This window comes from Platalea leucorodia (genome assembly GCF_965183815.1).
Source record: "Platalea leucorodia genome assembly, chromosome: 8".
Classification (NCBI taxonomy): Eukaryota; Metazoa; Chordata; class Aves; order Pelecaniformes; family Threskiornithidae; genus Platalea; species Platalea leucorodia.
This window is the reverse complement of record NC_138830.1, coordinates 11,478,336-11,500,182: the sequence shown is the minus strand read 5'-3', so window position 1 is coordinate 11,500,182 and position 21,847 is coordinate 11,478,336. Positions and strand designations below refer to the sequence as shown.

General features: G+C 44.2%; 2 protein-coding genes across 6 annotated transcripts in view; both read right to left on the bottom strand.

The window, feature by feature from the left end:
* CAPN10 (calpain 10) overlaps positions 1 to 2,884 on the bottom strand; it is a 21,862-nt gene extending 18,978 nt beyond the window's left edge. For 4 of the 5 annotated variants that reach the window (XM_082320349.1, XM_082320351.1, XM_082320353.1 and 1 more), the window contains exon 1: positions 2,797 to 2,884. The gene's annotated coding sequence lies outside the window, so the exon portion shown is untranslated. The remainder of the gene's footprint in view (positions 1 to 2,796) is intronic. The other variant, XM_082320350.1, reaches the window with a different exon arrangement.
* RNPEPL1 (arginyl aminopeptidase like 1) lies at positions 637 to 21,847 on the bottom strand. Its single transcript, XM_082320348.1, has 11 exons — positions 20,952 to 21,847; positions 13,687 to 13,827; positions 12,868 to 13,019; positions 12,312 to 12,428; positions 10,869 to 11,104; positions 8,414 to 8,527; positions 7,256 to 7,368; positions 6,198 to 6,306; positions 4,516 to 4,743; positions 4,069 to 4,211; positions 637 to 3,388 (listed from the first exon to the last, which is right to left on the bottom strand). Exons 1-11 carry the CDS (start codon positions 21,666 to 21,668, stop codon positions 3,116 to 3,118), a joined length of 2,343 nt encoding a protein of 780 aa, XP_082176474.1. The 5' UTR covers positions 21,669 to 21,847; the 3' UTR covers positions 637 to 3,115.

The following is a 21,847-nucleotide window of genomic DNA, read 5'->3' as shown; positions in this document are numbered from 1 at the left end:
TGATACAAACTTAACAGAGTAATACGTGTAGCTAACAAGAATTATACTTCATGTATTAACCAATGTGGCTATGAAATGCTAAAAAATTAAGTTAGTAATATTCCATTTCATTAAAGGGTTTGGCTCTTCAGAGCTTTTCCACAAGTGATATTTCTGGATCCCATGTCGCCCTGCTCAAGGCTGCAATGAAATAAAGTAATAGCTTTCATTTTCAAAATAAGGAAGATAATCCTATCTCTTGGCATCTGCTTAAATAAAACTGATTTGCTGTACTAATCTTAAACAGATCAGAAATGAACGTACCAAAGATAAGGCAAATAAATAGCTTCTATTTAATCTCAGTCTAATTTGCCTGTCAATGTGAAGTCTGCTACAAATCAAGACAGAAAGTAGCCCGAAGCGTTCATTTATTTTGTTTCAACAAAAGGAAGGCTTATCTCCATGAACTTGCTGCCAATTTTTTGTCTCTTCCAAATAAAAATGCACTCCTTGCTCACAGGAGGAGCAGAAGTACCTGAAGAAGGATGCATGGAATACTTTCAACAAATCTTGCTTTGTTTCTGTGTTTCAGAGAACAAGTCTTATGAAAATAGCCATCTGATGGGATCTCACAGGGATGAGAGCAGAAACACTAACTTAAATCTCATGTTCTTTAATCGGGAAACAGTCTGTTAGGTTCAGCCAGCATTTCCCTGCTCTGATGCATGTATATGCAAATACGCAGCTGATCTGATGTATTTCAGTCGGTTGTAGTAACAATAGATAATGTTTACTTTTGATTATTTGCTTTTGCCACCTCTCCAACTTCTTGCTGTTCAGCTTTTAAACAGCTTCCAAACTCCCTCTACGCTGCACCCCAGCACAGGACAAAACAATGTACCAAGTCAGCTCTTCCACACATCTATAGCAGGAACGCTGAAAAACAGCCCAAAAGGCTACACTTGTCACAAAGCTTAGTTTAATTTGACAGTCATCATAAGGCATCCATGTAAATTAAAAATTCCCACCAGGGTCACATACATTCTCCCACAAAATAAAATGTGTTAAAATCAGAGGCCTGGAATTCCAACAGATGCTAGTGGTTACTGGTCTTGGCCAGGCCGCCGCTGCTGGCAGTGGGGTCCAGGAGACGCAGCACCAACAGCGGCAACTCAGGAAGTGGAAAGTCAGCTTGCACAAATCTCTTTCAATAGAACAACAAATAAAAAGGAAAGAGATTTGTGCAGAAATCATCATTCTCCATCCTTTCTGGGAAAACAAAACAGAATGAAAAAGATAATCCCATTCAAGGAACAAAGAGCAGAGCTTGGAGTTCTGAAGCCCAACAATGTTGATGACCCATTTCGAAAACTAATGAAACACTACGGAGGCCTGAGTTTATTATTGCTTTATCCCAGTTCAGCCCAGGCTAAGGCTACGGTGAAGTCCAAATTAATTTAAAGCCAGAAAATGCAGATCCAGTAACAGCACCTAAGTCCCCATCCACACATGGGTGTAAACAGATTCTTTTGGTGGAAAAAAAAAAAAAAAAAAATCTCCTGAATTTCCTCTCTTCCTGTGCTATGTAGATCCCCATAGCAGGGCTAAAATTTGCCCCAAAGTATTTAACAAATTCTCTCTCACATCTCCTTTAGCTGAGCCTCTTCCAAGTATTTCACCTTTTATTCAAACTAGTCCTCTATCCTGGTGATACATCAGCTCAGAGATGCTTCCTGGGAGCTCACCAAGAGGCACGCAGCTACCCACGCGTTAAAAAGCATGTGGCACAGAGTCTCTGAACCATCACCCGTGCCCTGTAATACCCAGTGATGCTTTGCCCTCAGCTTCCTGAGACCAAACGGCGCAGACAGAAGAGAGCATCTCCCCATCTTGCATGCCTGGCCAGTGATCAAGAGAAATAGCATGCCGTGTAAATGAAATGGCATCTTACCACCACCACCACAAGTCAGAAAACAGACTTGGGTAAAGCAGGGCTGAAGTTTCACATCAAGAAAGAGGGCGCTTCCCTCAGACTATCATATGACAGGGCAATTGTTATTCAGGCAAACATTATTCAAGGCAGTAAAATTTTAGCATGGATATCTCCATGGCTGACTTACAGGCCCAACATACGCTAGGGATCTTTTAAAAAATTAAATTAAAGGTCCTGTTAATTCTTCCAAAAGGACAGAATAGAAGACACATGGTGCATCCGACAAATGCATGTGCTACACATCCTAACACACTAACAAAGGTTGCAGCTAGACTTGCCAAAACAGTTAAAAAGATTTAGGCATCCAGCTAGTACCAGAATTGATGGCCTTTGGGCACCTAAATTCAACTTTTTTGAAAATCTGAGCCTACACATTTCTTTATTGCTTGTCCCACTGAGTGCAAAGGGAAAACTGAGAGGGTAGGGTTAACTACAGAAGGATTTCAAATCCATCATAAGGTTTCCCTGCTCTTTTATATATATATTTCTATATATATAAAAAGCATTATTATTATTTAGCCACCTAGGGGCAGGGGGGAACAGGAGCTATTTAAAATTAGTTTCTTAATTATTTAAGCATTAATCCCCTACCTCCCAAATCATAATACCTCTGTCACAGTAAGGAGCATAACATGAAAATGTGCTTGCTGCCACTGACAATTCCTGAGTCTCTCCTTTGCAGAACTTCAGCCCAAATATCAGGATAATGGCAGCTTGACACATATACACTCCCCAGCAACGTACAGACAGCAATTAGGACATGCCTCAGTGGCCTCAGACAAAAAAAAAAAAAGAAAGAGGAAAAAAAAAACCAAACCACCAACCAACAAACTTGGAGAAACCATCCAGAAGAGCCTCAGGAAAGGGAACTATCCACTTTCCATGGAGAAGCAACTGCCCAGGAGTCCCTGCCCAGTATAAACTGAATCAAAATATCCATCCCACAGCTGAAGGAGATCTCTGAAACCTGGCAGTGTCACACGCTGGATCCTTGAAGGCACATTTGCTTTGCGTTTTGGGAGAGAAATCCAGTTACAACAACACACTGCAGCTGCAGGGCTGAGGGAAAGGAGGCGACACGTGGTATCTTTCCTCTGCTCCTGTCCCCATTTTCAAGCTTCATGGCTGGCATGAGCTGGTGATCTAAGCAGACACATTAACATCCCTGAGTGAAATGGCACCATTTGTGGCCTCTGAGACTTTGTCCTCAAGCACCATTGCTGGTGTGTCTGTAGTGACTGCTGTAGTGTCTATGGCAGGAAGTGGATTCAAGCCCTGTGATAAGATCTGTTGGATGGTTTTCCGCAAATTGGGGTGCAGCTGGTTTTGGGTCTGGTAAAAAATTTCTAAGGCAAAAGACTTGAGGGTGCCAGTGCAAAGGTCCTCATAAAGTGGAATTGTGTACATCCGAGACATCTGCAAAAAAAGAAAACCGGATAATATCACTGCAATAAAAGTCAAGAGGTTCAGCTCTTCTACAGCTACACTCCAACAGCCCTGAATGACTTCAGACTGGAGACAAGCAACACATTTCTTCAAATGACAGCCGAGCCTATTCTACATAAGTTTAATGCAAAGATTTTTATGAATGATAATAAAAAACCATTTGCTCTCTAAGGCTGAGCTATTTCCACAAATAACAGAACTATTTTTAAAAGGCCAAGGAGAAGAGGCCACAGTGAACACATGCATTAACCTTTTGCTCCTGCACAATAAAGACTACTGAAAGGAATTTGATGAGCCCTAGCCTTGCTTGAAGTGTAAATATTCAAACAACCACATGATTTAGTAGTGTGAAAATTTCTGGTCTGGAAAAGCCAGGGCTGCTACAAAGCAACACAAAAAATGCACCGGGCAGAGCTGGGACAAGGGTATTGAGTTAGACTAGAGAAGCAGAGATTATCCGTAGGCATTTCAAATTACATCTGCCCATTCCTCCCCACCCGCTAGCAGGTGAGCCATGCTCGGCCCCTTCGCAACACACCTGGTCTACACTTGGCCAGGAAGCAGAAGTTCCAAGGTCTTTCACGTCGCATGTCTCATGCACATGTCTCATGCACTGAGAGGTGCAGTGATTTTAATCCAGCAGTTAGTACCTGGTTTTCCAAGAAGCGACGGACTTTGTAAAGGTCTGGATAGTAGTCATTTCGGACTACAATCTGCAACCAGCGGATACGGATTTCTGCATTCATGGAGTCCAGCTGAGAGGAGTAACATTCCGAAAGCTTTTTTATCACCTCTGAAGAGAGCACATACACAGAGAAAGAACCATGACCTATTTTGTCAAGTTTGAGGGCCATCAGAGAATAATGAATCATAAAAATCACAGAATCATAGAATGGTTTGGGTTGGAAAGGACTTTTGAAGATCACCTGGTTCAACCCTCCTGCCATGGGCAGGGACATCTTTCACTAGATCAGGTTGCTCAAAGCCCCATCTAAGCTGACTTTACGTGAATGATAAGGTCAGTGTGGCGTGAGGCTCTTTAGAATGCAGTTCGTTCTTCCAGGAATACTTTTCTACTATCCTGACAGAGTACTCACCATGTGGCAGTGGTGACCCATCCAGCAATCTATCCAAGAAAAGCACGGTTTGGAACGTTCTCCATTTAGTGAGGTCAACACTGCTGGCAGCAGCAACAGAGTCCAGAGGCTCTGTGGTCCAGAGTTTGAAGAGCGTCTCCACTGGTCTGGTTAGACTGGATCCCTGAGATAAGTCCGGCTCAGCTAACGGAGGTCCTGTAGCATTGAGCCAACGTTCAAACTCCAGTCCTGGAATGAGGAGCACCAAAAATGTCGAGCAGGAGTCTCTGCAGGTGGCTTGGCTGCCTCAAGGTTCAGGACTGCTTCTAGCACAGTTAAGAGAGGTTCTAACAATAGCAAGTCAGACCAACCTATAGTTACAGCGACATAACAGTCTTGGCAGTCTCATCAGGCCAGCCTACGCTACATCTGGAGGAGTGCCAGCAACACCTCTGCCAAATTTAACCATGAGTCTTCTAGAGCTCAGCACTACAGTGAATAAGTACAAGAAACACACACGCTCTTAAGACAGCCAGGCTAACAAGTATCTATGATCAAACTATGTTCTAATATAAGATCTTTTTTGTGCATGCATTTCTCTTTCTCAGAATTTTGAGGAAGATTGAAGAATATGGGGAAAACCTGCTTCGTTTAAAAAAACAGAAAAAAAAGGTGAGAGGGCTGACTAAACTCCTCCTACCCACCAGCAATTTTAAATTTATTTATACAAATCAATAACTAAAACAACAAAAAAAAAGTTTCTCCACAAGCGGCAGAGCTAGCAGAGCCTGGTTTACAACAGAGCTCTTCCCCTTGACCCCTTACCACCTCAGCACTTTCCTAACCTTTGGCAGTACGCCCCGTTCCACACCATCTATCCTAAAACTCCTCTCTCCTGCATCCCCTGAATATTAGCCAGGCAAAAGTTAGCCCGTGCTGTGGTTAACTCATTAGCCAACCAGTGGGCCAAATAAAACATACAACTGCTGAGGTCTTGCTGCAGCTTTTCCCACAGTAGGATCACTCATCTTCATTTCTCCCCAGGCAGTTTCCACAAAGCCTGCAGGAACCTAGTATCCTTAAGAGCTGTACTCCACTGCTGGTCTGGTTTAAACCGACCAATGGGTTCAATAATTACTCGCAAGGATGGACACACGGCAGGATAACATTAGTCTCATTTCTTCAAGCAAATGGGCTAATAAGCACCTAATAGACTACAGACCTTTCAAAAACCCACCAACAGCTATAAATAGGGGATATAAGGGAGGGTGAAGCATTACAGAAGAGATTTTATATGCATGGATAGGACCTTGGGAAAAGCTACAGTTCTCAAAGCATGTTTTCTGTAATTAAAATAGATGAAATTTCAAAATATGTTCACCTTTTCCTTGCATTTGAACATGTGTAAATCTCACATATACTGATCATTCTGTCTGCAGTGCGAAAGATGAGTTAACGAGAAAGTTAACTAAAGGGCCACTCAGCTGATTAATGCCAAAATTGTCAGTAATTTAAGACGTTCTCATTCCCCAACATGGAGGCAGTAACAATAAATCACCACAACCATTTCTATCACGAAGATCTGGCTGTTGCCAAAGGGTTTTGTTTGCCTTAGCATTTTCTTATGCATCCTCCAAGCCAAGCACAAAATTTATCATGCAGATTTGCTACAGTGTTTACAGTTAACTAAGTAGATTTCCTACCTGCTTTGCTCTCAACACATTGCTCTTTCAGCTCTGGAAAAAAATTGAGGAAGGAATCCAGAAGATCTTGAGCCACAACGCTGGTAAATTTGTACTTCTCAATGTAGGCCTGAAACAGTAAAAAGGATAAACTATGGTTAGGAGAAAGACAGCTTCCTTTTGATGTAGAGCCACTGCGTGCAATAAAAAAAAAATAAAAAAAAAAAAGAGAGATGGATGAATGAGAACAGGTATTTGAAAGGTTTAAAAAAAAAAAAAACAAAACACACAAAAATACAAGAAAAATATTCTCCCTCCTCCCCCCAGATGGGAAAAGCACCATAATAAGAAAAAAATTGGGTAGCTGCAAATACATTGACAGCTGAGTACAGGTTTTTTTTCTAATACAGATCACAGATACATTAACATATCAAGGGCAGGAAGGTTTCCTCGTACTTGACACTAGTGAAAAGTCAGAACACAGCTGGCCACTGTATTATTCACTGATGGATTACGGACTGAAGTCATACTTACGTAACTATAGATAAGAGAAAGATGGGATGGGTAGGAAGAGGAGATGAAAACACACACATGGAGCAAAAAGAAAATGCAGTGAGTTGTGTCACCTTTCAAAAACAAGTCAACAGCTGACATAATTTTCTATAGGCTTTGCAAATGTGCTCCAAGACACCAGACCTGCCCCAATGTGGGAAACCATGCCCTTTGTCACCCTGGCTAAAAAAACCACAAGCTGTTACCGTTTAGTAGTGAATGAAGTCACACCATTCCAGTCATAGATAATCTCTGCTGGAACAGATTTCTAATTCTTTGGAGCACAGAGCAAGAGGTAACAAAAATATACTACTACTCTGTATTTGGCACCTCAGAAGCTCAGAATCTGAGATGAAAGAAGAGCATGAGCACATTCACTTAAGAGAAATCTCAATGAAAACCTGTCACACATAGAAAGAATCACTTGTATTCAACTTTACCCCTGTCAAGTAGCCACAGTGACAACACCTGAGAAGAAAAAAAGCAGCTCTAAATCTCAAGAGAAACACATGCTTATTCACACTCACTCTTAGGAAGGAGTCAAAATGTCTTGGGTCACCACAGAGCTGGGACAGGTAGTAAACAAAGCAGTAGCCTTTCTCATAGGTGAAGAGGTTCATTAAATTACTAGGATTTACACCTGAAAGGAGAAGACAACAATGTCAGAAGACACTGTAATGAGGACACTAATTTCCAACCCTTCTAAATATACAGACCCCTTACAGATCACCCAGTGGAGATGCAGTGGCTTAAAAACAAACCAAGCCTGTTGTCAGTACATTTAATTTACTGCAGCAAATTAAACAGAAGCAGTCCAAACATACACGATGGGGGGGGGGGGAATCAATGATTGTAAGCTAAGTATTAATTCCTAATGGAACAAGTCACTTCAAATTAGAAGTCACCGAAAACACACCTAGAATTTGAAGACAAATCCTTTTTTTTTTTTCCAGTGCCAAACTCAGGGAATTACCAGACCACAAATTTGTAAAGATATCAATATAAGGTAATCACTACTTGTTCCTTTTTTGAGACTTCCAACACATGCCTTCCCATTCCATTTAGTTCCAATATCTGCATTTGCATTTTCGGTTGTTTTAAATATCATCTAGATTGAAGATTGCTTCACACCTCCAAGGGTGACGACAGAACTAAAGAACTATCAATGAAGAAGATACATGATGCTGGACTGCAGCCGTGCATCTGGCTCAGGAGATAACCACACAGCCTCTGTACAGCTCACTCAACAGGCGAGCAAGTACATATATTTATCTGCAGGCTTATGCATACATATGTAGCTCTTACATGAACACATAAAAAGAGGAACATTTAATAGCACAGGATTTTTATTTGACGTTTCCAAATATTTTTCATTAGAAATTACTTCATTTTACAAATTCAGAAGCTCAAAACCATACAGCTTTCAAGGCAGTTCTTCACACTCTGTTTCTACCCAGTGTGCCTGTTCTGTTCTTAAACAGAACAATATTTATAAAGATAAGTTAGCCAACTTTGAAGAAAACTTCAAGGCAAGTTTCCTTATTTACTTTTAGACTGGTTTACAAACAAGTATTTCTTTTTCCTTTCTTTCATAAAGGATATGTAAAAATTAGTCTTTTTTGGTCTATATTCCAGCATCGATATACAGAAATTTTGTGTACAGCAGCTACAGCCAAAAGCCATACCTGGCTCCAGTTTAACCTGAAGCTTGCTGACCGGGTTGTCTTCTCCAAGGAGCTTCATCTGTCTGTGGAGAGCATCAAGGCGGAATGCAGTCTCCAAACATGTGAAGGCAGCTCCTACCCCAGAAAGAAACTTATTAGTTGTGGGAAAATGACTAGCAAAACCTGACCTGTGCAGAACTAGCACGGGTACAGAATAAAAGCTACTGAAGGTGTGAAATACACAATAGCGAGACAGAATCACCGTAACGTAATGGTGGAGGAACTTGAGTGTAAAAAAAATCCTTACAATTTGTAATGAAAGTTAGAACCTAAAACAGTGCATTTACTCACTCTAATTATGCAGCAGGTTGAACTGAAAAACAAAGCAGCATGAAAACCATGCTAAAGTTTAGATCCTTGACATCATCGTATCAGTTCTTGCAAGATAAGCAGAGCCGCATTAGAATAAGTATTGTACAGGTAACTTCCAAGGAGCAACCACGTGCTACAAAAAAGTAACGTCACTGGTAGAACAGTAGACACGCGGTTCCATATTCAGTGCCAAGGACATTACTTAGCAAAAGTCACCTCTTAGGTGAAAACAGAAAAGGATTAGATTTAGTTGGTATATTACAGATCCTGTGGATCTTTAAGCTTTATCTAGCATCCTACCTATATCGTATCATACAGTTTTCGCCCTCCACCCATTAGGACTTTTTACAGCTGCGACTGGGTAGGCTACTCTTTCTCTTCTATCTAACTGCAGTGTAGAGCATTCGCTTTCAAGCCAAAGTAGCTGTATTACACTGGCAAGTCAAGAGATCTTTCCTATGCCCTTGCAGATGTAAAAAGCTGCAGGAAATGGATTTTCAGATTCAGAAGATACTTAACATCCAGCACTATTAACACTTCAGCTTTCTTTGCTAAGTCTTCAACTTCAATGATAGGGCTTGTTACATAGATAACATCTCAGAGTCTTGACGTATGCACACAGGAATCTGATATAAGCAAACTGAGAATTAAGAACCAGGGTATATTTGGAAGAGAGAAGAACCTGTACTGGTAGAGAAAGGGGTGGATGTGCTTCACAGGGGAAAGCAAGAACTGGGATAGCTAGTGTTAAGGGCAATTACTTCAAGCTACAGGGAGGAGGATTAAGCAAGATCCAAGAGGTGTGGTAGCCAGTGGACTCCAATTTCTGTAAACAATGTCATTACAAAGATGCCTTTTTATTAACAGCAGAAGATACTCCAGAAATTATGTCAGAAATGGCAAGATTTAGATCAGATGTTTGTCTTAGAAACAAACCAGAATGCAAAAAGAGCTTACTAAAGAATGGCACAGGGAAAGGCATTTCTTAGTTTCCTGAAGAATTGCTTCTTGAAACAAACAGGTCTATTCAAGAGAATATACCAAAAGGATCTTGTCCCATGTCAGAGGGACAGATTAAGACAGGATAGAGAACAGGTCAGTATCTTCTGACCTGTTCATATCATTGCCATGCACAATATAACGTGACTTATAAGAACAGTCCTAACCACTGAGAATTACTCAACATAAAACAGTTTTCAAAGATATATAATATACATTGTAACATCTCCATATATGCTCAGAGCACTTCTTTCCCTAAACCTCATTATCATCAGCTCATCTCCAAAAAAAATATACATGAATAAAAACAAAGGCATCCTTCTAAACAGTCTCGCTGCCAAGATTTCCAGGAATTTTTCCAAGATTGTTTACAGCGGACGTGTGAGAATACACATGGTACAAGCTTTTAAGAACATAACAGGACAAACTAGAGAAGTGTATGTTCCCATTATTCACTTCAATAAAAATCCAATTAAACTGAAAAAGCAATAGGAACGATTTACTACTTATATATTCTAAAGACAGTACCATGCAATTGACCTGTGAAATTCACTGATATAAGCAGAGTTCTACAATTCTACAGGAAGCAGATAAACAGACGGCTACACAGGTGCGTACATTTTTTTTTTTTTCTTCTAAGTGCTGTTGCCACCATTCTTTCCAACAGTAGGTAGCTACTAACTGATCAGGATTAAAAAGACACTTGTTCAGAGGATAGTTATTTCACAATGTAGCCATGATAAGATTTCTTACATCTTTCTCTGAAGCATCCTCTGCTCACCTTGCTCTGACATATGAACACCTGCCTGGTACCCAACAGTAGTTCCAAAGTTCCTACAAAGTCCTTACAACGCTGTGCTAACACACCTCATTCAAAGCCCCTATTACTGTATCAGGTATTGATTCCACGCAAAGCCAAGACGACGTCAGACTCTAAGCATCTAAGATGATGTTCAACGCAAAGTTTGGGGCTGTGTGTGTTCCAGAAATAAAAAAAGAAACCCAGCTCCCTACAGACTTCTGAGCTGCCAAGGCAAATATTCTATGCAGCCAACTCAACTATTGGTTAGACATAGCACAAGGAGAAGGATTTCTGCAGCTATACCGTAGGTCTCGGTGGTGATCCGGCGCTGTGCGTATGTGGCCAGCCCCTCGCTCAGCCACATCTCCTCCCATGTAGCATTGGTGACTGCGTTTCCAAACCAGCTGTGGGCAACTTCATGAATGACGTCAATGATCAAAAACTCATCGCTTTCCAGAATGGAAGAGATTATGAAGGTCAGGCATGGGTTTTCCATGGCAACAATAGGGAAGGATGGAGGAAGAAAAACAATATCGTATCTAAAATCAGGGAGAGAGAAGAAAGAAGAGAGGAGAAAGGAGATAGGTAAATTACAGCTATTTCAAAAGACACACGTAGTAACGTTTTTTTTTTTTTGTCCTTTAGGGAAGGCTTTTCTAAGACTTTTTTGTGAGTTCAGGAACAAACTTGCTACACCAGTGGTGCCTAATTCTTCTCATCAGGGGATCACAGAGTTTATTCTGTTGGCCAAGGACCTGCTCACATTTGGACCTAAAGACTAGACACTCTTTTCATGTGTAGCAGATCCAGCACTTCCCAGAAGTACCATGCTCCCTTCACACACGTAAACTCGTCACAAGTTGTATATCTGAGAGCCAGAACCACTAAGTTTACTCTACACTAACACAAACAGTGTCAAGTCCCCAGAGGCTCCCAGGAAAGCGAGAGGCTGAGAAGCCATCGAATGAATTAATTGATTTGGTGTGCCTGCAGTGTCAGCAAAATTACTCTAGTCTGTCCACTTCAGAACATAACAATACTGTTTGTTTTGCTTTCTAAGTTTCTCCACCAATGATCAGCACTGGCACACTGGGCCGTGCTCTCAGATTATTTCAAGCAACATTTTGTAAATTAAGAACAACAACATGTTCTTCCTGCTTACCTTTAGCAAAGAAATATAGGAAGCCTTTGTAAGCATTTTCTCCCATCCAAAGAATGAAAGCATTCTCTCAAAAACATTCTCTTTTAATACACAGTAAAGCTTAACTTCAGAAACTATTAATGTTGTTTTTAGGGACTAGGACTCTCAATGAGTCTGTACCGAGTCAGGTTTTCAGCATCCTCAGGCATACCACAATAAATCTATCATATGTCAAGTACCATATGGAAAAATAAATAGATAAATAAATAAAACCACCATACATTTTAAATGGTGTCTGGCCCAATGTTGGACTTGCATCACAAAACACTGCAGTATGAAAAACCTTCACTCCTCAGGGAAGATCCACTGTTTAGAAACCTGCAGTTCTGCCCACCATACCAGGCAAAACACCACCGTGCCTCCATGGTCCTCTCTGCCACTTGCAGAGACAAAACTTCAGAGTTTGTTTCCAACTACTAGAGTGCTGCCAGTTGAGGGGCTCATTTGTCTTGCCATTGCTAGCGTAGGGAGAAAGCATGATAATCTCTCAAGATTGTTTTATTTTGTTCCCATTAAACATTCCTGAGAGACTCTATTAAACTCACCTTCCCCATATATATGGGCCATACAGACTCTCTGCAGCAGTCAACCAGCGCTCGACCATGCCAGAAAGCTTGCTGATGGCTGTTGGCAGCAGGCAAGGCTCTGCCCACACTCTGCTCCTGTCAGAAAACAGAAAACATCAGGTGATACTTCAGCAAACTGAATTATCTCTTAGAAAAAATAGTCTGACTTCTCACCACACTTCCATGTATGGTAACAGTGCTAAAAGGTCTCACATCAGACTCAGGCCTTCTTTAGGCTAACACTTTATGGATACATGACAAAAGATAATCAAAGATCCCTTAAATCGCCTTAAGGCAACAAGGCAAGCAGCTGTAATGACTACAGGAGACAATAAGCAACATTTATGAAAGAGGAAAATACCTTTGCCAGTGCAGTGCCATGCAGTTCTTTAGGCCCAACTAAACCTCAAACTCTGAAAGCTCCCAGCTCGTGGTCCCAACTGTTCCCTTATCCACAACTCAAAGTATTTACCACTTACAGCTTGAAGCACTGCACAGAGACACAAAAAGCAGATCGACTCACTGCAAATCTTACCTCGGACCTATGTCTGCATGTATAAGGTCTCCTGCCACCAGGGCCACCAGGTAGGCAGGAACTGGATATTCCATGTAAAACTGATATACACCTTCCTCTTCTAAGTAGGTACTTTGGGTGGCACTCATCAACACCTGTATGCCTGCTGGAGCCTGGAAGACCAACATCGTACACATCACCTCACTGGATGATCACAGCTGAATGACTACACCACAGATAGCTCTGGGGTTTTTTCATCTATGCCTAAGAGGATGTACATTAAAAACAATCGTTTAGATAACACAAAACGTAAGATTTCTGTGGGGTTTTTATACCACAATCTACGCAGCCCGTGAAAACATACCAACCAAAACCATTACTCCTCCTATATTGCATGGGTTCTTACGCCAGCTGCCTCCAAAGTGCCTGCATATCAGATTATTTCATCTACACAAAATGCAACAGTATTTGATGCTGCTTTCATAAAACTTTGGTTTTTTTCTTTTCAAGAATTGATAAAATACAGTTGAGTATTATCATCAACAACCACTACTGGAAGCGACAAGCCAAATTCTCTCTTTCGTACTATCCATTTCATGGTTACTCTTTCAACCTTGAGAACGGAAAAGGCAAGACCCAAGCGTGATAAGCAACAGAGTTGCCTTTGTGGCACTACCCCGATTCTGTCCCAAGAACCAGAACAGGATCTAAAAAAGTCCTGTATTTTTTTTATAACACTGTCACAATGAATAATTTATATCACATATCCACACACAACGTAACTACGCTTTCACAAGTTAACAGCAGCTAAGCATGCCATGAACCATTTGTATCCATTACCTTGACAGTAGCTGAATAGGTGCACTTGACTGCTGGTGTGTCAAAGCAGGGGAAGAAAGACCGGTTACAAACCGAGTGGCCCTGCGTGAAGACAAATGGCTTGGCATTGCCATACGTCAGTTCTGGATCCAGCCACCAGATCTGTTGAAACATGATGTGAAGAGGTGAGGGAAAGGGAGGAAACCACAAGGATTAACTGCCAAAAAACAAAACCTGGAATCAAGAGGATTGTGGAGGAGGAGCTGTTTGGCTCCCCAGATGTATACCTGGCACGGGGCACATTTCCATTTCTTAACAATACATCTTTCTACTCCTGTTTATTTGCCGTGACTACTCAGAGTAATTTCTCACTGTCTGAACGCTGAGTGGTACCACACAACATAGCGTCTTCCAGCCGCTCGCTATTTCTGTTGTATCGATTTGCTTGGTTAATAACAAGTCCCTAACAAACATCCACACAACCTTCTTCTCAGAGGGAGTACTCTGAAAATCTCCGTGTTTTTAATTCAACATGAACAGGAGCAGTCAGGGGGTCAGGTAGCACAAGCTGGAGAAAAAAAAAAAAAAAAAAAAAAGGAACAGCCAAAAAAACCACCAAACCCACAAACCAAAAAACCCTGAGGCTGAACAGTGTACACAACATTATCTCTGACCCTGACACTGCCCTGCTGGCTGAAGCATCAAACATTTTGACACTATGCAAAAAAGTTAGTAGATGTAAGAAACATCTGGTCAATGACACTGGAGGCCTCTTTTTACAGAGAGAATAAGGAGATTCTGGGTGGTCACCAAAAAAAACCAACAACAACAAAACACACCACCGAGCACGTCAATTTTCATTATCAAACAGCAAATAAATCATGAGGCAGACCCTCAGCAAATAATTAGAACAGATTAAGAATAACATGAAAAAGTGCAGTTATTTGCCTTTTTGTTTCTTCTGTTTCAAATGTAATGTTCATGCTTTCACAAGCTCCCCGCCTCCAACTTTGAAGTGTAGGAACAATTTTAAATAAGGATTTTCTTGTAATCCTAGAACTCTGGAGCTGAACTTTTACGGAAAATACCAAATATTGTGAGACTTGCAATAAAGTTGGAACCACTGGAAGTCTTGGGAACAGTCAAGCACAAGGAATAAAACTTCCGAGTCTGCTGAATTCTTAGATCAAAGCAACCAATAAATCTGAATTCAGGGAACAGCAGTTAGTGCAGACACTAGTTCAGTTCTGGTCCTCAAGAGAAAGCAATGAAATCCTTAGAGAAGAGAAGCCTGGGTACTATGTCTGCTCTGGTTTTAATGACATATAACAATTCTGACTCCTAGTTATCCTCTCCGTGTTCTGGAAGTCAAAAGTTTTCTCTCTCTCCCTCTGTCCTGTAAGAGTTGTTATTTGTTATCTTCTTCCCTTGCCTTTAGACCCTTCTCCTCAGACGCCAGTGTGCTCCTCTCTCAAATCATCCACTTCAGCAGCACCCCTGGGGATTAGTGAAAGGTAAGGAACGGAAAGATACTCTCAGCAGCTTTCAGTTATTCATATAGCGGTTCACACTTTCACTGGCAAATGGGGTTTTTTTAGGTGGGAGGCATTACAAAATTTAAAACCTTTATCTAGAAGTAATATTAATCTCAGAGCAGCACTCTTGAAATTTGTTTTAAGATTACTCTCTTCTGTTTCAAGCCTGTTGGGCCAGAAACATGCTTAAAGCATGACTTCTGACGAACCCTGCCTCACTCACACCACGGGGGCTAAGGCTACACAACTATTCAAATCCACGTGCTGCATTTCAGCATATCACTGGCAAAATTCTCAGGTCACAGCTGAGGTGCACTACATAGCTACAGATTTCCACTCCATGGATACCTGCATTTCATGGCAATGAATGTCTTCTCTGCGATGTGACATTGTGGAACTGGGGACAACTATTCCAGAAGGCATTTGGAGATAAACGTCTCATTAAAACCCACAGTTTGAAACTAATAGCTTCCCCTGAGAACACATAACATTCACATAAAAATGCAACTGCTATGTTTTAATCCATGGTAGTAGTTTTCTAATGATCCAGGAAGGAGGTGCAAAAATTAATTTTTTAAAGATCTGCCCCAATGCCAACTGAAAAACACTCCTCTGATCAGTGGTTTTGTGCTCGTATCACAAAAAGTCTGACTTACAGTCTGTATCGTCGTCCCTGCTGAAGAGACTCACCTGCAAAAGGTTCTGTTTCCTTTGCTTTTTGAGAGACAGAAAAGGCTAACAAAGAGAGATAAGACACCACCAGACCTAAGTTGCAACACTAGAGTAGGAAGGAAAAAGGGTTGACAGACGACGTCTTTAGAGCCGAGAGATAAGGGGAAGTTCTCCCTGACCAGCGCAGGAAGAAAACATAAGCAGGAAGCAAAGGGGGACTGAGAAGTTGATTCTTGTTTACAAGAAACTCCATAAATTAAGGACAATTTCTTTTCAACCAGTCCCCCTTCTATCTGACATTTGGATGAAGCTAAATGAAGCACCAGCCCCACAAGCCAAGAGGGAGAAAAACCTTTGCAGAGGATGAAGTATTTTTTTCCCTCCTGTTTCCTAATGTCTGCAGCTACATGGCAAGCCTCCGTCTCTCTTTCCAGATGCTCTTGGAACAATGATGAAAGTTATCCTGAAACAATATAAATAGATCTGTAATATAAATAGACCAGGCTATGCTGCCGGACAGAGGCAGGACTATGGACTGGGGAAAATGAGTATAAGCAGCATCCCAGAAAGGAGTGCAAGGAGCAGGGTAGTGCTGGGGGCGGGCGGTGGAGCAGCACACAGGGACAGAGCGGTGCTTGGGGCCATATCACCTACTCTACATCCAAACCCCTCCTGTGCTCCCCTTTGGGAATATACGTGACATCATCATGATGCTACAATGCTCATCATTTTTATCTAGTTTTTCATGTTTCACATATTAAAGCTGTTCTTATGGAGTATTTTAAGCAAAAATCTTGCTTAGCTCCTCTGCTGAACAGAGGTTTTGGACAGTCTAGGCTTCCCCCTGCCCACACACTGCAAAGAAGCTCACACTTTATAAGGCACTGGCCAAGAATATAATTTTTATTGAATTAGATTATAATCTTTCACCCAAATCCAGCAAATGCCAAAGACAATTAGCTAAGCCTCTGTCAATTTTAAATCTCTCCGTGTTTCTACCTGCATTATTGATGAAGCTCCCGAGAAGAGCTGCAACGCCACAGCTTCTGTTCTAGAAGGCTAGAGAACAACAGGCTGCTCCATCTGATGACAAAGTAAACCGCACATCTGACATGCAGAGGATGTGACAGGAGCACGGCACACCTGGACAGCAAGTCGCTCTAGGAGGACCGAGGAATCAGGACAAACCTAGCGGAAGGACGGGGAAGTTTCCAGCACTGCAAAAAAGGCTGTCCTTTTTGCTAAATCCTGAAGATGAGGACGTGCTACCATTTTTTATACCAGAACACAGAGCAGGGTTTGCATTTAAGGCTGTCATGGAAAGAAAATAGCACTGGTGTTAACATGTACGCTGCCAAATCAGAGGCGTGACACAGTGGGTAAGAGACAGATGCACATTTTTCTCCCTGGGGAAGGAGAAAAAAAGTCTTCTGAAAGACTACTTGTAAGACCAAGAAGTAAGGGGTGAGGGAAAAGAAGGGGAGGAAGAGCACGACTCCTGTCACTGACACACCTGATCAGCGTGTGCCTTCAGCCCACACCGGGAGACACACACAATGTTCATGACAGTCTTGCTTCTGAAGCGAATTCGTGACGTACCGAGCATATGGTTTCCTAAGAGCACAGGGAGCTGGAATGCTCTGTGAAAGGCAGATTTAATCTCTCAGCTGTCTCTCAATGTCCATCAAACAACCAAAGATCTTGGCTCCTTCCTCCACATGAGAAATAATGGGGCAGTCAAATAACATATCCAGATGGCTCAAACCAAGTATATCAAGGCAACAGGTTTCCAATTTTAAACAGACTACTATCTTTGCTGCTGATTTTACTGCCAACACGTCTGTGCTGCACTGTACCATGAATTTACTGCTTTATAGGTCTCACAAGTATGCTAAGGGTCCCATAGAAAATAAACCCTGACCTAAAGAGATTCTATTCAGAGAAAGGCCAAAGAAAATATATCTTTTAGAAGAGAGAGGTCTAACACTGTAAAGTTGCTTCACTCATGCAGAGAAAAGGGACTGCGAGGAAACGTACTAGACACGAGTATAAACCAGTTCACCCTTATACACACATGGGTTACTCATCCCTATTAAAATGCAACGCTAGGCTGAAAAACAGCAACGACAGATAGCACTACAATAGCACGAAATGACTTTGGATCCAAAAAAAAAAAAAAAAAGTTCAGCGTACTGAACATGAAGGGCTAGAACAGGTGCTACTCGAGGACAAATATTTTGCCAGCCAAAATCTACAATAGTGAGCGCGGAAACGTGGTACGATTTATGTCAGTGAGCACGCCTGCTTCTACTTTTCAGTATCGCTTGAAAAGGGCAGCGCATGCCCCTGACACTGTAACCATCAATAACCTTTTGACACCAGCCCTTGTAGCTTCATTTCAGCTGGAGCAGTACACGCCGTTAAAGGTACAATAAAGACTTCAAAAGACAGGATGAAGAATAGCTAGCTCACGTCTGATCCAGGGGAAGCAAGACAAACAACAGAGGGAATGGAAAAAACACCCCACTCCCAGCATCCTCAACCACGTAACGTTCACGCCGGGTCGCGTGCAGGGCCAAGGAGGCAACGTGTTAATGCAAGGTGAGACTAAATGAACATCACATCAGTCGGTGCCCTGCACCTTCCAGCGGCTTTCAGATCATTTCTAAAGCCGAGGTCTCAGATCAGTACGCCATTACATCTGAGATCACTTCTCCATGCACACAGCAGGAGAGGCTGCCCCTTTGGCAACAGGGCTGGCAAAACCCAGGAGAAAGCACAGGCTAGCCTAAAATAAAACAATTTGTTCAAGAGGAGGGAAGTATGTTATCGTGCACTTCAGGAGGCATGGCTCAGACAGACTGAGAATGATTATTATAGAATACGCAGCAACACCAAATGAGCTTTAAAGCCTTCCCACCATAAATGAGGCATAGTGTGGACAAAAGAAACAGGTTTCTTCATAAAATCTTGGGGGAAAAAAAAATAAAGAAAGAACAGAATCTTCTGAACAGACTGTGGGCCCTGAGAGACATCTCCCATGTACCTCTTCAGTGCAGAAAAACTACAGCAGACTATTGTACAAGGAATTATTAAAACCAGGAGGTCCAGGGGTGAAAAGGAACATCATCCTCACTTACAAGTGGATCTGAATTTTAGAAGTGCCAGAATTTCACCTCATTATTGCACTTTTCGGGAAGGACCAGCACGTTAAAAGGTCACCATATAACAAAAGGAAACTTCTGTCAATAAAAATCTTCCCGTGGAACTCACTATTCCGAGTGAGCCAATGTATTAAGACTATCCAGATCATTCTGAGGGTGAAGTTACTTCTGTGAGCTTCAATGTAGTATTAAAATCAGACAGAAAAAGATCCAGCAAACTCATTCTATTCAGCAACACTTTCCTTTCCTAAGGAAAGGCCTAGTATATGCTCGCTACTGGGTTATTTTGCACAAAATCGATATGTTCAATTCCTGTTCTTGTTAAATAGATTGTAGTAGTCAGATAGATCCACACATTTACTGGGTTTGACCAATGCAACAGCAATACCGAACCAGCAGGCTGAGAGTCAATTCCATCAGGCAACACAGAGGCATCAAAGTTGCAAGACTCTCAAAAAAAACACACTCCTTTTCCAAACACGTTCCTGAACCACATAATAAAAATAATTTTAGTTGAATTCCCAGCCCAAACAGATTATACAATAGCAAAAAGAACTGACATTCCAGTGATAACTTTATATTTTCACTATCGTAACTTCTTAAAAGCACAAGATCTGCCAGGCAGCACCTAAAAGGCCAGAAACAAAGTGCTTCTAAATACCAGGGGTTGAAAAGCAATGACAGAATTCACAAAGCATCTCACTACTGAAGACGACTAATCCACACGGTCAAGGAAGCACCTCCCACGGCCACCTCGAAATGGGTGTTTTGGGCCACTTCTCATCCTTTTTCCAGCAGATAACTTTTAGGAATACACGGAATCTCCCCCTGCTCTTCTCAAAGCTCCTGACCGTGGCTCGTTGGAACGTCCGCCTAGGTGCGCAAGGCCTGATTTTGTAAGCACCTGGCAAAACCCACAGGGAAACTCCTGTATTTGCAGATTACGTAACTTGTCCTGAAGAATTCAGTCGAAGCAGGAGTTTTCAAACTTTCACGCTCCTCGCCAACAACGGCAACGCCCTTAAAGGACCAAAAACTTTAAAACGAACCCGTCGTGATGGGGGATGAATAAACTTTGGGGGCCAGGGCAATAGGGGAAGGAAGGAGGGCGGCCGGGCCGGTGTGGGCTGGCAGCGGGGACAGATGCCGCGGAGCAGCAGGCAGGCGGCTGTCGGGCGAGGAGGGAAGAGGCAGCGGAGGGCCGGGGAGGCCAGAGGGGCTGACAGTGGAAGAGCCCCACTGCGGGGCCAGGGCGCTTCCCCGGCGGGCAGCCACAGAAGGGCGCGGGGGGCAGGGGAGGGCACCGCCAGCCGCCCCGGCGCTCAGTTTCCCACTTTTTCACAGAACCGTTAAGGTTGGAAAGGACCTCTGAGATGATCGAGTCCAACCTGTTAACCGAACTGCCTGGTCCACCTCTAAACCATGTCCCTAAGCACCACATCCACACATTTTTTGAATACTTCCAGGGACTGCGATTGCACCACTGCCCTGGGCAGTCTGCTCCAATGCCTGACCACTCTCTCTGTAAAGTAATTTTTCCTAATATCCGACCTAAACTTTCCCTGGCGCAGCTCGAGGCCGTTTCCTCTCGTCCTATCACTTGTTACTTGGGAGAAGAGACCGACCCCCACCTCCCTACAGCCTCCTTTCAGGTAGCTGTAGAGAGCGATAAGGTCTCCCCTCAGCCTCCTCTTCTCCAGGCTAAACAACCCCAGCTCCCTCAGCCGCTCCTCACCGGACTTGTGATCCGGACCCTTCCCCAGCCTCGCTGCCCTTCTCTGGCCACGCTCCAGCACCTCGATGTCCTTCTTGTGGTGAGGGGCCCAACACTGAACGCAGGATTCGAGGTGCGGCCGCACCAGTGCCACGATCACCTCCCCATCCCGCCCGCCGCCCCCCGCAGCCCGGTACTCACGGCGGGGCCGTCGGCCGTGGTGTAGCGGACGATGATCTGGAAGGGCTGGTGCGGCTGGAGGGCGGCGGGCAGGGAGACGGTGAGGGACGAGCCGTAGTCGGTGAAGGGATCCACCCTGAAGCCGAGCGGGCAGGCGGCGCAGGGCGGCTGGGCGAAGAGGGGCAGCGGCGGCGGCGGCTCGGCGGCGGGCGGGGGGCTGGCGGGCGGCTCCCCCGGCGGGGCGGCGGCGGGGGGCAGCGGGCCGGCGGCGATGCAGGGCGCCGAGAGGAAGGTGGCGGTGCAGGGCGGGCTGGCGGCGCAGGGCGGCGCGCAGGGCGGCGGCGGCGACGGCGGCGGCGGGGGCGGCGGGGCCGGGGCGGCGGCGGCGGCCTCGGCGGGCGAGAAGGCGAAGGAGCAGGGCGCTTCCCCCGCCGGGGCGCGGCGGTAGGCGGCCGAGAGGACGCGCAGGGCCGGGTGGACGTCCAGCACCAGGGCGCGGGGCTGCGGCCGCAGGGCGCAGAGCTCCAGCACCAGGCAGCCCGCCAGCGCCCGCGCCTCGGGCCGCAGCTCCAGCCCCAGGTGCAGGTGGCGGAGGCTGAAGAGCTGCGAGCTGGAGGCCGACGCTACGTCCGGCGGCGGCTCGGGAGGCGGCGGCGGGGCCGGCGGCGCCTCCGGCCCGGCCGCGGACCCTTTGCGGCAGCAGCAGAGGCCGGGCGGCCGCGGAGCCGGAGCCGCCATGGAGCGGCGGCGGAGGAGGAGGAGGAGGCGGCGGCGGAGGCGGCGGCTGCTATGTGAAATCCATGGGCGGGCGGGGAGGAGGGAGGCCCCGGCGGCCGGAGCGACCGGGGCGGGGAGGGGGGAAAGGGCCGCGCAGGCCCCGCGCGGCACCGGCCGAGGCAGCGCAGGGCCCGGGACCG

Excerpts from the sequence above, each read along its gene's own strand:
- RNPEPL1 (XM_082320348.1), bottom strand. The coding sequence starts at position 21,668 with ATGGCGGCTCCGGCTCCGCGGCCGCCCGGCCTCTGCTGCTGCCGCAAA. Across the intron at positions 8,528-10,868 it reads GATCACCACCGAGACCTACG|GAGCTGCCTTCACATGTTTG; the intron begins GTATAGCTGCAG and ends TTTCTGGGGTAG. Across the intron at positions 7,369-8,413 it reads TCAGGTTAAACTGGAGCCAG|GTGTAAATCCTAGTAATTTA; the intron begins GTATGGCTTTTG and ends TTCTCCTTTCAG.